The sequence below is a fragment of the Rhipicephalus microplus genome, chromosome 5 (assembly GCF_043290135.1).
Source record: "Rhipicephalus microplus isolate Deutch F79 chromosome 5, USDA_Rmic, whole genome shotgun sequence".
Classification (NCBI taxonomy): Eukaryota; Metazoa; Arthropoda; class Arachnida; order Ixodida; family Ixodidae; genus Rhipicephalus; species Rhipicephalus microplus.
Genome location: NC_134704.1, coordinates 214,974,368 through 214,991,773, shown reverse-complemented (window position 1 = coordinate 214,991,773; position 17,406 = coordinate 214,974,368). Strand labels below are relative to the sequence as shown.

General features: G+C 48.3%; 1 protein-coding gene across 8 annotated transcripts in view; it reads left to right on the top strand.

The window, feature by feature from the left end:
• The window catches only part of LOC119173523 (solute carrier family 41 member 3), an 880,209-nt gene that overhangs the window by 527,685 nt on the left and 335,118 nt on the right, over positions 1–17,406 (top strand). For all 8 annotated transcript variants that reach the window (XM_075896482.1, XM_075896486.1, XM_075896484.1 and 5 more), the window contains one exon: positions 16,943–17,087. In XM_075896482.1, coding sequence (XP_075752597.1) covers positions 16,943–17,087 — 145 coding nt within the window. The remainder of the gene's footprint in view (positions 1–16,942; positions 17,088–17,406) is intronic.

The following is a 17,406-nucleotide window of genomic DNA, read 5'->3' as shown; positions in this document are numbered from 1 at the left end:
CACATATGCCGCAGCCCATGAACACTCCTGTCCACAACGCTGACCACTAGTCTGCTCCACTTGTCGCTGCGGCAGCTTCGACTCCTCGGTTTCCACGACGCCACCAAAATCCATCTGAGTGGCGCACGCACTAAGATCGACCCATCTGCTTTTCTTGCTCTTGAGTTGAGCACATCTCCCGCCATTGCCGCAACAGGTGGCGTTTCCGGCCAAGCTTCTCTAATGTCGACCGCCGTCAGGACCGTGGACACTATTCTAAACCCGGCTTTCCGAATGACCATATTCAGGACCTTTCAGCTCGTCATTCATCTCCACGCTCCGAACCGTCCTACGCTGACGTCGTCGCCCAAAGAAACTTGTCTAGCCGCTCACCGTCACCTCAGGGTCGGCCCTCAAGCTCATCTCAATGCTGCCACTCTCCGCCACCGGCTTATTCTGGCCATTTCCCGGGAAACTGACGAGTGCAGCTTCTGGAGGTGGCGCTGCGTTGACGACTTGGAACGAAAACCCTCAACCAGCTATAAATTCAAGACGCAATTTACTTCGGGTGTTCGTTTATGGCCACGCCGTTACTGCTCTGATTGACACTGGTGCCCAAGTATCTGTTAAGAGTTTTACGCTTTGATCTCGCCTGAATAAGGTTCTCACACCGACTATGTTCTCTACTGTTCGGGTTGCCAACGGAAGTCGAACATCGGTGCTTGGTATGTCCCACGTTACTGTTGCTGGCCACCACACTTCCATTCTCTTCGCAGTCTTCGATGCTTGCCCACACGACGTCATCCTTAGAATTGACTTCTTAACCGCCCACTCCGCCCTCATCGAATGTTCTGCCGGTATCTTACGGCTCGAATTGCCTTTGTGCTCCGATTTCACTCCTCGAAGTCGCACTCGGCCACGATCCGTGGAGTCTCTACTGTTACCGCCCCAGGCTGCTATGTACATTCCTCTGTCGCCCTTTCTGTACGTTCCTGATGAAGACTATCCTATCTGGTGGCTCCCCTTATCAATTTGACCCTTACGCAGCACATTGCACTACCACATACTATATTGGTTGTTTCCAACAACACGGTGCTACTTCCAGGTCTGAACTTCTCTACGTCGACCCAAGTTCTTCCCCAAGGCATCACTTTAGCCGATCTTTCCACTCTTGATGAATGTTCGATTTGTTCTTTTACTCCTGACACTAAGACAATAGTGAAACCTGTCATCACGTCACAATATAAGGCGTCCCTCGACAAAATGATATCCAGTGACCTCTTACCTTCCCAAGTTGCAGCGCTCTGCGGTGTTCTATCTTCTTATTTGCGTATCTTTGACGCTGATGACCATCCCCTGGGCCGCACAAGTGCCGTAACCCACCGCATCGACACCGGTGACGCCAGTCCACTCCACAAATGCCCATATCGCATGTCACATGCTGAGCGCCAAGTTAATAGACGGGGGTTGAGAAAATGCTGAGTAAAGACGTCATTGAGCCTTTATCGAATCCTTGGGCATCCCCTGTGGTCCTAGTTAAAAAGAAAGACAACACCTGGTGCTTTTGCGTCGACTATCGCCGCCTGATTGGGATCACCAGGAAGGACGTTTATCCTTTACCCCGAATCAGTGATGCGCTCGACTGCCTCCACGGCGCCAACTAATTCTCGTCCCTTGACCTCCGATCCAGATACTGGCAAATTTTGGTCGACGACCGCGACCGCGAGAAGACAGCATTCATCACACCCGAGGGCCTTTACCAATTCAAGGTCATGCTTTTTAGATTGTGCAATGCCCGGCTACTTCGGAACGTATGATGGACTCTCTTCTTCGCGGTTTCAAATGGTCGACCTACCTTAGCTATCTGAATGATGTAATCATTTTCTCGCCCTCCTTCGAAAGCCACCTGTCTTGTTACTCGGCAATTCTTGACGTTTTTCGTTGCGCTGGTCTCCAACTGAATTCATCGAAATGCTCATTTGGACGCCGGCAGATTAAACTACTCGGCCACCTTGTTGACACCACTGGTGTTCAACCCGACCCTGACAAAGTCCGTGCAGTCCGAGAATTCCCGGTTCTGTGTTCCACACAAGTTCGCAATTTATTTGGTAATTGGGCTCTGCTCATACTTCCGCCGCTTTATCTTCAACTTCGCGCATATTGCTAGGCCCCTCACGGATCTCCTCAAAGAGAACGTGGTCTTTTCTTGGGGAAGGGACTAAGAACATTCCTTCGCGTCGCTGATTACCGCCCTCACATCACCACCTGTGTTGGCTCATTTTGATCCAGCGGCTCGAACAGAGCCTCGCACTGATACAAGCGGCCATGACATTGGTGGTATACTCGATCAGATACAGAATGGCACCAACCGTGTGATAGCCTGCGCTAGCCGCCTTTTGTCGCAAGCGGAACAAAATTATTCCATCACTGAGCGGGAATGCTTAGCCCTCGTTTGGGCTATGGCGAAATTCCGTCCGTACTTATACGGACGTCCGTTCGCAGTCATCATGGACTATCATGCGCTTTGCTGGCTGTCGATGCTTAAGGACCCTACAGGAGGACTCGGTTGATGGGCTCTTCAATTACAAAAGTACACGTTCTCGGTTGTTTACAAATCTTGAAAGCTGCACAGCAATGCTGACTGCGTATCCCGGCACCCCATTGATCCACCTAGCTCCACTGAATTGGAATCGGTTGTCTGCGTTTCAGCCATCACTGACATTCTGAGCGTGGCCGACGAACAGCGTCGAGATCCATCGCTGCTCACCATCATTGACCGCCTTCAATCGCGTTATTCTAACCCTTGTCTTAGCAGATACCTGCTTCAAGACAACGTTTTGTACCACTGCAACTTACACCCCGACGGCGTAGAACTTTTACTCGTCGTACTGCATCACCTGCGAAAGGATGTTCTGCGACAATTCCACGACGCTCCAACTTCTGAACATCTAGGAGTCTCCAGAACTTAGACCGCATAGACCGCATTCGACTACGAGTATTCTGGAAGGGTCTCTACAACTCTGTTCGCCGTTACGTCGCATCTTGCGACCTCTTCCAGCGCCTAAAGAAGCCTATGACTCCCCCTGTCGGTCTTTTTCAACCTATTGAAGTTCCAGCCGAGCCAGTTTATCGAGTGGAGTTGGACTTGCTAGATCCCCTTCCTACTTCTACAACTGGAAATAAATGAATTGCAGTGGCCACAGACTATGTCACTCGGTATGCAATCACTCGAGCACTACCAACCAGCTGCGCAACCGACGTTGCCGACTTCCTGCTGTACGACATTATTCTCCAGCATGGCGCTCCGTCTCACCTGCTCACAGACCGTTGTCGCTACTTTCTATCTCGTGTGGTTGATGATTTACTACGATCATGTGCTACCCGTCACAACTTCACAACATCTTACCACCCTCAGACTAAAGGCTTTACGGAGCGCCTAAACCGCACATTGACAGACATGCTTTCCATGTACGTATCTAACTACCACACTGATTGGGACATACCTCTTCCGTTCATAACCTTCGCCTAGAACTCGTCGCGTCATGAAACAGCGCGCTACTCCCCTTTTTATCTACTCTTCGGACATCATCCCTTACTGCCCTTCGACACACTGCTTTCATCAGACCACCCATACGCTCAGTATGCGAGACCACCCATACCACCCATCAGACCACCCATACACTCAGTATGCGATCACCCTTGCCCTCACGACACGCGCGGTAGCGCGCGCTCGGTTATCATCGTCGCAGACAGCACAGAAGTCCCTTTATGACCGTCGACATAGAGATGCCGTTTTTTCTGCGGGATCTCTTGTTTTCCTGTGGCTCCAATCTCGACGTGTTGGCCTCTGCGAGAAACTACTATCGCGATAAGCTGGGCCCTACCGAGTCATTCATCAGGTCACACCAGTGACCTACAAGATTGCCGCTACCACAAACTCATCAGCTGCTGCACCCAGAACGGAAGTAGTTCACGTTCTCGTCTCAAGCCCTACAACGCCGACTCGCTCATTTAACAGGCACCGAGACGGTGCCTTACGGGCAGGGGTGATGATATGTATATGGAACTGTCACCCCGACACAGCTGAATTGGCACCCAAATGAAGAAAACGACAACGTGATTGTTGTGGGTTGGACTCTCAAGCTTCTCCCGTTGGCCTGCATGACTGTGCACTCTTTAAGCCGTTAGCAAGACCATCTCTCGGTGAATAAATGTTCCCCGTAACAATATATATAGAAAGAGAAATAGAAGAAACAGAACTTAGCGGTTGTATTATTATTATTACCAACGGTTTCGACCGGTGGACCGGTCTTCATCAGGGTTTGCGAACAAGTGCGACGCTATGCGAACATGCCGCATCGACATGATGGTGCAAGAGGGAAACGGGAGAGAGCGTCAAATTCGTGGTGTTACAGTGGTGACATATGCTGTGCCGAACAGTTTCTTTTTCGTCTCATTCACTGGAGCAAACCAAAAAGAACCAAAAAAGAAAGAAAAAGAAAAAGAGGAAAAGAAACAGGGGGTGGAAGAAGAAAGGAAAGGGGGAATAGGGTGGCTTCCGCGACGCGTCTTTAAAGGTCACGGAGGGACATTGTGGGTGAGCCTGGATGGCAGGCAATTACCTGTAGCAAGACGAGGGACTCTGGCAGGGAGCGTGCCTGATTCCGCCCCTTCTGTGGTCAGTTAGAAAAAGGAAGGGAGAACCACGTGTTTCGTTTTCACTAAAACTATACTGACACATTCCATATGTGCGAGGAGGAGGGGGCATATTTCGGAACAGATGGTGAAAGCACAAAAGGCGGTTTGGAAAGTAAAGCCGACATCTAGGGAGGGAAGGCACACGTTGTCAATATGGCTGCGTGCGTGTCTACAGCCCTTTTGTACAACTCCCCGAAGCACCTGTGGTTGAAATGGGCCGATGCTGGTTGGGCTCTCCCACTTACAGATAATAAGGCAAACATAAGTTAAACAGAATGACAAAGAAAATATAAAAAAGGTGAACAGTGAAAATGAAACAAATATTAACAAACGTAATGAAATGGGTTATATTGTGCGAGAGATATGTGCACAAATCCAGAAAGTCAGGTAAATGCAGACAGAGAAGAAGTAACAACAAAATGAAATAAATAGGATAAAAATAATCATGAAATAATAAAGTAATAAAAACTACACAACAAAGGTACATATACGAATAGTACATGAAAAAATTTTTTCGGTTGGTCCATTCCCCCGATAACTATCGAGCACCTCTGTTGAGCATATTGAGGATTAATAATAATAGGAACTTGAAAGAGCTTGTTCAACGCATTCACCAGATGTGACCAAACCTTGAACTGTGTATACGCATGCCGCTACCCAGAGCCCCAAACCACCGACACCGAGGTGCGAATAAGAGATTCGTGCATTGGTTTAACAGGGGGGCATGCCGCTTCGTAGGTCAGGCGCGCCGCTCGTGCTATCAAGGTCGTGGTGGTTTTTATCTGGACCACGCCTTCCACGAGATGCCGCATTGGAGAGTCCTCGCCGCCGACGGCCTTCACCCAAGCTTCGAGGGCGTAGCGATGCTGGCGCTACACTTCAGAGAGCTACTCACCACCAGAACAAGCTGCTGGCACCCGAAAACTTACAGCTGCCCAGGAACGCTGGCCCCGTATGTGCCGGCTCTCCAGCGCCTGCTGCGAACACGGTGTCCGCGAACTCTTCCTCGCCACAAAATTCCGCGCCACCTGCTCCGAGGCCTGTCACTGGCCCTACTTCACCGACGATGGCCTACAACCTCCGCAGTTATAGCGAAGCCACACGACGGCCCGCACGGTCAAACGCTAACTGACTGCCAAAAAGTTCAGGTATGGTCCATTCCCCCAAACCGCGATCACGCTATTTTCAACAGATTAGGAAGATAATTGAGAAACGTGTTAAATACGACTTGCACTACTCGACACTGACGTCATACTCAACCTGTGATTCAGTACCGAAAGGCTTATCTCTCAAGCTTAATCCCGCAATGACAATATAAATCGAGATGAACAAGCATAGTGGGAGAAAGCACTTCATGGAGTATCGCTGCAGCTCGTGCAGATTATTATTCAGCACAGCGAACGAAATTCTCGTGAACTTAAAGAGAAAAAACTGTCACTTAGACGTCAGTCTGATCTCAGCCAGGAGGACAATAATGATCTCGAGAAGTCTGAAACTCAAAAAACAGCAGTGACAAAAGAGCGGAAGCGTCGCAAAATATAGTGGGATGGGGTAACTGAGAAAATTAATACACATGAAGCTATACCGGCGGCACAAATAAATATCAACCGGAATGTGGAAACGGCGCCTCCGAGTGTAAATAATCTTTCTTCAGCACATGTATCTGCGACCGAAACCGGACTGCTTTCAAAGGGCCTAACGTTCTGTCTGGCTAGTGGAGAATTTAGTGAATTCCAATTGTATCAGGAGTTAGATAACTTTGCTAGAAATATGCGCTTACGGGAGTACTTCTATGACCATGAACCGAGCCGTACAGTATTTTCTGGTTCTTCAGAAAAAACTTGGTCACCACCTGAACAGCGGGAGAGACACCTAGACATGTATATATCGGTTGTACAAAAAGACGTCATTGCGGCTTGTTCAAAAACAAGGCGCTATAGAAACAATCTCTCCTCGGAAGAGCGTAAGTCACAGGAGGTCCTAAGCCGTCGAGCAGATTTGGTAATTAAGCCTGCGGAAAAGGGTGGTGCGATAGTAATGTTAGATATAACTGATTACCTGAGAGAAGGCTATCGGCAACTAGAGGACAAAAACTTCTATGCCGAACTAGAAGATAACCCCACTAACTTTTTCGAATCAGAAATAATCCGTGAACTAAATTCACTGCGTAAGAATGGAAGAATTATGGCTGACATCTTCAAGGCAATGCAACCAATTCAGGCTGCTGCAGGCCGGTTTGACTTGCTCCCTAAAATACACAAAGCCAACCACACCGGTCGTCCTATTGTTTCAAGCAGCGGCACAGTAACAGAGAGAATGTCAAGCGCGCTATATTTAATCATTAAGGATATTGTTGCAACTATCCCTTCATACATTAAGGACACTAACCACTTTCTCCGTGAAATCAGCAAACTCGAGGTTCCCAACGATAGCATCCTTGTTACAGTGGATGTAGTGTCACTTTACACGAACATCCCACAGTCAGATGGCATTAACGCAACAGTCGCAGCTTTCAAGAAGGCCAGTATGCCGGTGTGCTTAGATGAGGACACGCTGTCAACTTTACATGCCTTTGGTACTCAGCCACAATAACTTTGAGTTCGATAATAAGCACTTTCTCCAGATAAATCGCACAGCTATAGGTACAAAGGTGGCTCCTAATTGCACGAATGTTTTATAGCATCTATTCAAGAACCATTTCTTGCAAGCAGAACACTGAAGCCTCTCGTTTACAAAAGATTCTTGGACGATATATTCATTATTTGACCCATGGAGAGGAAATTCCGCTGTCATTCATCGATGATTTTAATTCAACTCACTCACCAATCTTGTTCACACACACCTACTCTAAGTCAACTATAAACTTTCTCGATGTGACTGTTCAAATTAATAAAAAAACTAATTTGCACGGACCTATAAAAACAACCAACGGATCGCCATCAGTACCTACATTTTAAGAGTAGCCATCCACATTACTGCAAGACAGCCATCCCATACTCGCAAGCACACCGATACCGCAGAGTTTGTTCGCACGTGTCAGATTTCGAAGGTCATGCCAGGGATCTTAAAACGGCCCTTGTGGCAAAAAAGTACCCAGAGAAAATAATCAAATATGCTATAGGCCGGGCACGTAGTTTAGATACGAATGAAATTTTCTCGCGCTGGAAACCACATTATTCAAAAAACCAAACTAACCTTGTCATCACATAATCGTCCACACTACCACACCGCGACAATATCATTTCAAAACATATTAACATTATACAGCATAGTGCGCGTCTATCCTCAATTTTCACGGAACCGCCGCGAGTGGTCTACCGCCACGGAAAGAACATAAAAGACATCTTAGTTAGAGATAAGACAACCAAGTCTTAAAGCGGTGAATGGGGTTGTAAGCCATGCGGGAAACAACGTTGCCAAGTCTGCGAACACATGACTACAACCTCTGTTGCCGAGGCTTCGTTCTCAGACTTCGCATTCAAAATTAAGGACACGCTGAATTGTGACAGCCAGAACGTAATATATATGCTGCATCGCGATGTCTGTGGCCAGCAGTATATTGGTCAGACTGGTATGGCATTCTGACTACGGTTCAATAACCACAGAGCCCACGCACGCAGTCTACCAAATCTGCCTTTTTCCCAAGCATCTGAACTTGCCAGGGCACTCATTCGAGAAAATACTGCCACGCTCCATTTCCCAAGTTTTGTTATCGCCCCAAAACACTACACGATTCTCAGCGCAAAACGCGCGTGAAGTTTTCGAGAAGCTTCCGGACTTTAGTAGATCGTTTCGATAAGATCACGCCCACTCTGCGAACTGTACAGATTATTCAGGAACCTAGGCCACCACCAGCGATAACGCTAGAACATTTGACGGCAAGAGTATAAATGCTGACGCGCTTCACCGCTCGTCAGTTGTTGATCGAAGGCCGACGCTCTGTTCACCACTATCAGTTCAGGACTGCTACTTTCCATTTACTGGTCACTGGCTCGCCCAAATAAACAATTTATTATTCGACTCGCAGTGTGCTCCATTCATCTCCGTCACAACCCCGTGACATTTGGTGGAGGTGCTGCTTCGTTCATGTATCGGACGCCCGCATCAAGCCGTGAACTCAGCCCACGTCGCGGAGAAGACACCGACGCAAACCAAGAGCAGCGAACAAGCCGCCGACAGCAAGGTCTCCCACTTGAGTACGGCCTTCTACAAGAAAAGGCGCGGAAGACAATGCCATGACCTCGACTGCAACGACAATGACAACCGGAGTGTCCCAGCTCGCGATCGTCATTCATCAACCCAAGAAACCACCACCGTTCTATGGGTCATCGTTTGAAGACCCGAAAACCTGGCTAGAAACATACGACTATGTGGCCGCCCTCAACCACTGGTAAAAACGAAGCTCCGTCGTGTGTACTTCTACCTGGAAGACACCGCAAGGACCTGGCTCGAGAATCGGGAGTCCACGCTCCGAACGTGGGATGTCTTCTGCGGCGCATTCCTGCAAACATTTGCGAGCGTCGCTCGCAAAGAGAGGGCCTCTGCTCTACTAGAGACCCGGGTTCAGCTACCAAATGAAAAGGTTGCGATTTTCACAGAGGGGATGACCCGCCTATTCCGTCACGCTGACCCAGACATGCCTGAGGAGAAGAAAGTTCGTTTCCTCATGCGAGGGGTCAAACAGTAGCTCTTCGTGGAACTAATGAGGAATCCACCGAACACCGTCCAAGAAGCCGTATCCGAGGCAACCACTATCCAAAAAACTCTGGACATGCGCACCAGACAGAATAATCGTCGCCTGACTCCAGAACGCGCTGCTGCTGAAGCCAGTGACTCCGAAGACTTGCGTGAAACGATCCGAGCGACTGTGCGAGAAGAGCTGCGCAAGCTGTTGCCTTCGGCGCAGCCTCAAGTGGATTCGATCGCCGACATTGTGCGAGAAGAAGTTCGGCAATCGCTTCAAATTCCCCAAACACCGCTGCCCGAGCAAGAAACTGTGAGCTACGCCACTGCATTGTGCCACAACGCTCCTTCTCGTCCACGCAAAAACACCACCCCGTCACACTTCCGTCGCCAGACGCCACAGCCGCCACCTCCCCCCCCCCCGCCAACGTCCTACCGTTCTCCAGTGGGCCAGCACAATGCGCCGAGGAAAACGGACGTTTGGCGTGCACCTGACAACCGCATGCTCTGCTACCACTGCGGCGAGGCCGGGCACACATACCGCCATTGCCAGTACCGACAGATGGGACTGCGTGGCTTCGCCATCAATGCACTGCGTCCGCAGCCAGGAGAACGGCCACGTGACATCGCCGGCTACCTCACAGGATCTCGAAGGACACCACGAAGTCCTTCCTGGTCGCCGTCACCCAGCCGGCGCATGTCACCGCACCCCACGCAACCCCCTACAGTGGAGCGCGCTCCGCAATCGATATCACAGTAAATGGAAACATTGTCCCCACTGTTTGCACAATAGGAGTTTTAGGAATGCTCATCCAGCATAATACTCATAGCACCCTAGCTATCAACAAGTTACAGGCATCCCTTCAGCAAACGACTAGGCTTCTAAAGAAAGTGGCAACGAAAAATCAGGTAATGAAGGAATCCGACCTATGCAAGTCCTTCCCGTTCGCCATCACCCAGCCGCCGCATGTCACCGCACTCCAAGCAGTACTCTGGCCCAACGCAGGGCCGGTCTCCTAGCCCGTATCCGGGAAACTAAGGGCAGAAACCGATGAAGGTGCGGTTGCTGTGCGACGAACTGTCGAAGATCCTCCAATGACGATGACGCCGCGACGGAGCGCTTTCCGAGCACAACGCCAACCAGGCAAAGCCCTGACGGCAAAACCTCACTTAACGAAGGTGGCCTAACGACGCAACATGGAAGCAGCATAACATGCCGACGCAGCCGTGACCCGGCGCCACGCCCTAACTGTAACGCGAGACGGCGAACTAGTGACCTCGACGTTCTTATCGACGGCCACAGTGTGACCGCTCTCGTAGATACTGGAGCCGACTATTCCGTCATCAGTGGGTCGTTCGCCACGAAGTTAAAGAAAGTTAGGACAGCTTGGGAAGGCCCTGAAATCCGCACAGCCGGAGGCAATCTCGTAACGCCTGCAGGAATCTGCACAGCGAGAGTCACGATTAACGGCCGTATTTATCCTACAGACTTCACAGCCCTACAGCGTTGCTCGAGAAATTTCATCCTTGGTATGGACTTCTTATGCCTCTATGGTGCTGTCATCAACCTAAGAACAATGTCCATAACGTTATTCATAGAAGAAGCACTACCGCCGCGCACGCCATCAGGAAACCATGCCTTTAATGTGCTGGAAGAACAAGTCACCATTCTGCCTCGCTCCAGCGTCATTATTTCAGTCGGCGCTCCTAAATCACTTGACCTGGAAGGCGTCGTTGAAGGCAGTCAGCATCTGTTGGTCACCCGAAATATTTGCGTCACAAGAAGAATAACAGAACTGCGGGGAGGCAAAGCAACGGTTATGCTCACGAATTTCAGCATTGAGTACAAACATATGAACAAAGGAACAATGGTCGCATTCATCGAATAAATTGTGGACGCCACCAGTGCTTTCGCCCTTGCCGATTCTGCGGAACCTGCTCAGAGGAACCAAGCCCCCCCCCCCCCCAGCTTTCGACGTCAATCCCAGACTTCCAAACATTAAGCAAGAACAGCTCAATGCCCTGCTCCTGCAATACGAAGACTGCTTTTCATCGTCATCTAAAATTCGGCAGACCCCAATCACAAAACATCGCATCATAATCGAAGAAAATGCCAGACCACTCCGTCAAAATACGTACAGTGTTTCGACACAGAACGTGAGGCCATGAAGAGAGAAGTTGATCAAATGCTGCGGAATGACATCATGCAGCCGTCAAAGAGTCCATGGGCGCCCCCCGTTGTGTTAGTGAAGAAAAAGGATGGAACCCTACGTTTCTGCGTCGATTATCGCCGCCTGAACAAAATCACAAGAAAGGACGTGTATACTCTCCCACGAATAGACGACGCACTTGATCGGCTTCATAACTTCAAGTACTCTACGTCAATGAACCTCAAGACTGGCTACTGGCAAATCGAAGTCGACGAAAGAGACCGAGAGAAGACGGCGTTTATAACACCGGACGGCCTCTTTGAGTTTAAGGTAATGCCCTTCGGCCTTTGCTCAGCGCCTGCAACTTTTCAACGCGTTATGGATACAGTACTGGCAGGATTGAAGTGGCAGACTTGCCTTGTGTACTTGGACGACGTTGTCGTGCTTTTCTCAAGTTCTGACGAGCATCATCGGCGCCTTGAAACTGTACTTCAAGCCATCAAGACGTCCGGACTCAAACTGAAGCCAAAAAAGTGGAGATTTGCGTACGAAGAGCTTCTGTTTCTGGGGCACGTGATTACCAATTCTGAAGTTCATCACGATCCACGGAAAAGAACCGCCATCGCCGACTTCCCACCGCCCACAGACAAGAAGGCGGTGCGCCGATTTCTGGGCCTGTGCGCCCAGTATAGGCGGTTCGTGAAAAACTTCGCCCGCATCGCCGATCCACTCACTAACCTTACCAATTGCCGACGTGGAGTTCAAGTGGGAAACGCCGCAGAAACACGCTTTCCAGGAGCTTAAACATCGCTTTCAGACGCCTCCCCTACTTGCTCATTTTGACGAATTCACCGAGACAAAAATACGCACTGACGCAAGGAGCCTAGGTCTTGGCGCCAATCTTGTGTAGAGGGCTGATGAACTTGAAAAGGTTATTAGTTACGCCAGCCGATCGCTATCCAAAGCAGAAGCCAATTATTCCACAACAGAAAAGGAGTGCCTCGCCATCATCTGGGCTACGTCGAAATTTCGCCCCTACCTGTACGGCAGGCCCTTCGAAATTGTGAGCGACCACCACGCCTTGTGTTGGCTTGCCACCTTGAAGGACACTTCAGGTCGCCTCGCACGATGGAGCCTGAGACTTCAAGAATATGGCATTCCCGTCGCGTTCAAGTCCGGCAAGAAACACTCCGACGTCGACCGTCTCTCTCATGCGCCTGTCGACCAACCACCACCCGACGACCCGGATGACGACTACTTCTTGGGAACGATAACCACCGACGACTTCGCTAAATGACAGCGGGTCGACCCGGAACTTAAAGTCCTAATAGAATACCTCGAAGGCAGGACCGCCGAAGTCCCGAAGGTATTCAAGCGCGCACTTGCATCGTTCTTCCTGCGAAACGGTCTTCTCCAAAAGAAAAAACTTTTCACCGCTTCAAGCCAAGTACCTCCTTGTGGTGCCTTCAGCTCTGCGACCAGAACTTTTGCAGACCCTGCACGACGATCCGAAAGCAGGGCACCTCGGTGTTTCTCGCACGCTCGTGAGGATACAAGAAAGGTACTATTGGCCACGTCTTACCACCGACGTCACTCGTTATGTGAGGACATGCCAGGACTGCCAACGACGCAAGAGACCACTGACAAGGCTGGCGGGACTTCTGCAGCCAATTGAACCACCTCACCGGCCTTTTAAGCAGATGGGTATGGACCTGCTGCGGCCGTTCCCGATGTCGGCTTTCGGAAACAAATGGATTTTGGTAGCCACCTCACCCGCTACGCCGAGACAAAAGCCCTTCCAAAAGGCAGTGCATCCGAGGTAGCTAAGTTCTTCGTCGAAAATATCGTCCTACGTCACGGCGCCCCGAAGGTCCTTATTACCGACAGAGGAACGGCATTAACTGCTGACCTAACTCAAGCGATCTTGGCATACAGCCAGACAAACCACCACCGGACGACAGCGTACCACCCACAGAACTACGACCTCACCGAGCGGCTAAACAAGACGATCGCCGACATGCTGACAATGTACGTCGATGTCGAACACAAGACGTGGGACGCCATTCTTCTGTACGTGACCTTCGCATACAACACGGCTGTGCAGGAGACGACGCAGATATCTCCATACAAATTGGTCTATGGAAGGATCCCGGCAACGACGCTCGATGATATGTTACCCAACGTCACCAACGAAGAAAGTCTCGATGTCAGTGAATACCTTCAACGCGCCGACGATGCCCGGCAAGTCGCGTTGCCGGGATTCTTGATACGTCTGCGTATCAAGAATCAACAGACGACCGATTACCGCCGTCACAATCTTTGACGACGCTTTGTGGAATACCAGCCCTATGAACGTGTTTGGGTGTGGACGCCGATACGCCGACGTGGACTAAGTGAAAAGCTTCTGCGACGGTATTTCGAACCGTACAGGGTGGTTAGAGGTCAGGGCCCACTTGATTACGAGGTGGTTCCCGACGGCATCACGAACTCTCAACGACGCCAATCACGACCTGAAATCGTCCATTTCGCGCGCCTCAAGCCGTTCCATGGGCGTTAACAAACTGAAACAGTGTTTTTGTATTAGTATTGTATCGCAATTTTTTATTGTCCTTTCTTGCATTATTGTTGTACCTTCATCTTTAGTTAAAGCATCGGGACGATGCCTTTTTCAGAAGGGGGCAATGCCACTGTAGCATCATCATCATCACCATTCATTTTCATTTCCCAAGTTTTGTTCTCGCCACAAAACACTACACAATTCTCAGCGCAAAACGCGCGTGCGGTTTTCGATAAGCTTCCGGACTTTAGTAAATCATTTCGATAAGATCACGCCCACTCTGCGAACTGTACAGATTATTCTGGAACCTACGCCACCGCCAGCGATACCGCTAGAACATTCGATTGCAAGAGTACAAATACCGACGCACTTCGCCGCTCTTCAGTTGTTGATCGACGGCCGACGCTTCGTTCACCGCTATCAGTCCAAGACTGCTACTGCAGTCCGACTTTCCGTTTACTGGGGACAGGTTCGCCAAAATAAACAATTTATTATACGACTCGCAGTGTGCTCCATTCATCCCCGTCACGACCCCGTGACAATACGAATCACCCTCCTCCAGTCAGGCTTCGCGGGACTCGTGAACGGGAAGAAAGGGAGTCATACTTCGTCCAAAAATTGCGAACACTAACACACGTTATCAACGAAAACATCAGCAACCTATCGTTCCTTAGGTCGTGCAGTGGTGAGATGGGACAATAATCAAGTCTGGCGTAGATTTAATTTATTTAATTTTTTTAATATTTTGAAACTTTTTAATAACTTTTAAATTTTAAAAAAAAATTTCATTTTTAACTGTAACTGTTATTTTTAAAAATAGTATTAATATTATTATTCCTCGATATGCTGAACAGAAGCATACCGAGCTGACGGGCCTGTCATATTTGGGCTGACGGGCCTGTCAAGCTGCTTGTATGCAGCTTTTGTCCTCAGCCTTTCAATGTATTCACGATAAATAAATAAAGAATACCTTGTGTTAAAAAAAGCACCTGATAGTTATCGAGGTAATGGACCAACAGAAAAACATTTTCAATGTGCTATTCGTATATATACCTTTGTTGTGTAATTTTATTACTTTAATATATCATTATTATTTTTATTACATTCATTACATTTTTGTGTTTCTTCTTGTCTGTCTGCATTTCGCTGAGTTTCTGGATTTGTGCACATATCTCTCGCACACTATCACCCATTCTATTATGTTTGTTATTATTTGTTTCATTTTCACTGCTCACCTTTCTTTATATTTTCTTTGCCATTCTGTTTAACCTATGTTTGCCTTATTATCTGTAAGTGGGAGAGCCCAACCAGCATTAGCCGATTTCAACCGCAGGTGCTTCGGGGAGTGGTACAAAAGGGTTGTAGACACGCATGCAGTCATATTGACAACGTGTGCCTTCCAGCCCTAGATGTCGGCTTTACTTTCCAAACCGCCTTTTGTGCTTTCAGCATCTTTGCCCCGAAATCTGCCCCCCCCCCTCCTCCCACACATGGAATATGTCAGTATAGTTTTAACGAAAACGAAACACGTGGTTCTCCCTTCCTTTTTCTAACTGACCACAGAAGGGGCCGAATCAGGCACTCTCTCTGCGAGTGTCCCTCGTCTTGCTACATGCAATTGATTGCCTGCCATCCAGGCTCACCCACAATGTCCCTCCGTGACCTTCAAAGACGCGTCGCGGAAGCCGCCCTATCACCCTCTTCCTTTCTCTTCCTACCCCCTGTTTCCTTTTCACTACTTTCTTTTCTTTTTCCTTTTTTGGTTCGTTTTGCTTTGCTCTAGCGAATGAGACAAAAAAGAAACTGTTCGGCGCAGCGTATGTCACCACTGTAAAACACCACGAATTTGTCGCTCTCTCCCGTTTCCCTCTTGCACCACCTTACGATGCGACATGTTCGCGTAGCGTCGCACTTGTTCACAAACCGTGACGAAGACTGGTCCACCGGTTAAAATCGTTGGTAAGAAAATTAGGAGAACCGCTAAGTTGTGTTTCTTCTCTTCTCAAGTACGTTTGGCTTATTGGAAAAACTTCTGCAATATATATATATATATATATATATATATATATATATATATATATATATATATATATATATAGAGAGAGAGAGAGAGAGAGAGAGAAAGAGAGATCGGTTCCTGGTCACGGGAAGTTATCTTTTAATCGACTTTTCTTTCTTCACAGTTACATTACAAATCGTCTAACAGCTTTCCACATACATTCCTTGGTATTGTCTGTTAGATCTCTTTATTCTGTCAAAACAAGGAAAAACTAGCTCTTAAGTATACACCTATTTCCCTTATTTATTAATGACGGTCTCGCACTGGTGCCGTTACGTTGTACACGACAGACTTTTGGTCGGCTGCCAGCTCGTAATAAGTTTACGTGCTACGTGACGCCAAACAGGCACATAATGAGTGTGCCACACTCGCTTTCATGGGTACAGGTGGCGCTGACTGACACTGCCACGTTTATATTCACATTTAAACTCAATAAAGTGGCTGGGAAATAGCCGCTGTGGTAGTTAGGTAGTAGAGTATCGATTGCAAAATTTGAAGGTTGCGGGTTCTCTTGCTGCTGAAGGCAAATTATCTTTTCAACCACTTTTCTTTCTTCACATTTACATTAAAATTGTTCTATACAATTCCCTATAAATTCCATGGCATTATTCTCTGTTACAACAAGTTCTCTATTGAGGTTAACTATTTTTTTTATTTCGAAGCGCAGTTAAGGGACACCTGATACAAAGCTGCTTTTGTTTTATTTGGATTGTTCCGTTTTATATTATTTCCCAAGTTATCTTCTTGTCTCTGTGTCTTGAAATATTGCTCGTTAGGTTAGACGTCCTATTTCACCTGTTTGCATGTTCCTTTCAGACTCACCATTGATGACACCAGGTGTAGTGGCGCTGAGCGTTCTGCTGCTGCCCATGTGGTTCTTCTTGGCCTTCAAACACGAAAACACGCGTTCTGTGCTCAAGGTTGGATGGCCACCCATACTCGCTGCCGTAATGGTATCCAGGTGCGTCTTGCCACAAAGCTTCTTCAATTGCAAATTACTTCTTAGCAAACTTCGGTCAAATTGAGCGTATCTATCTATCTATCTATCTATCTATCTAGCCGCCTGCGACATTTAACTCTCCAGGTCGTTTCGATAATAGTATCGATACCAAACTTAGTATGGCATAACAAGACTCTATGAAGAACATATTTGACTAGTATTAACATGAAAAATATGAGATATATGTCATGAATGTCGTGATTTACATTTCATGGTTGTGCAGCTCTTGCGGTGTTTTCGTTCACAAGGCATGTTGCAAAACTCGTATTGTATCGCATGA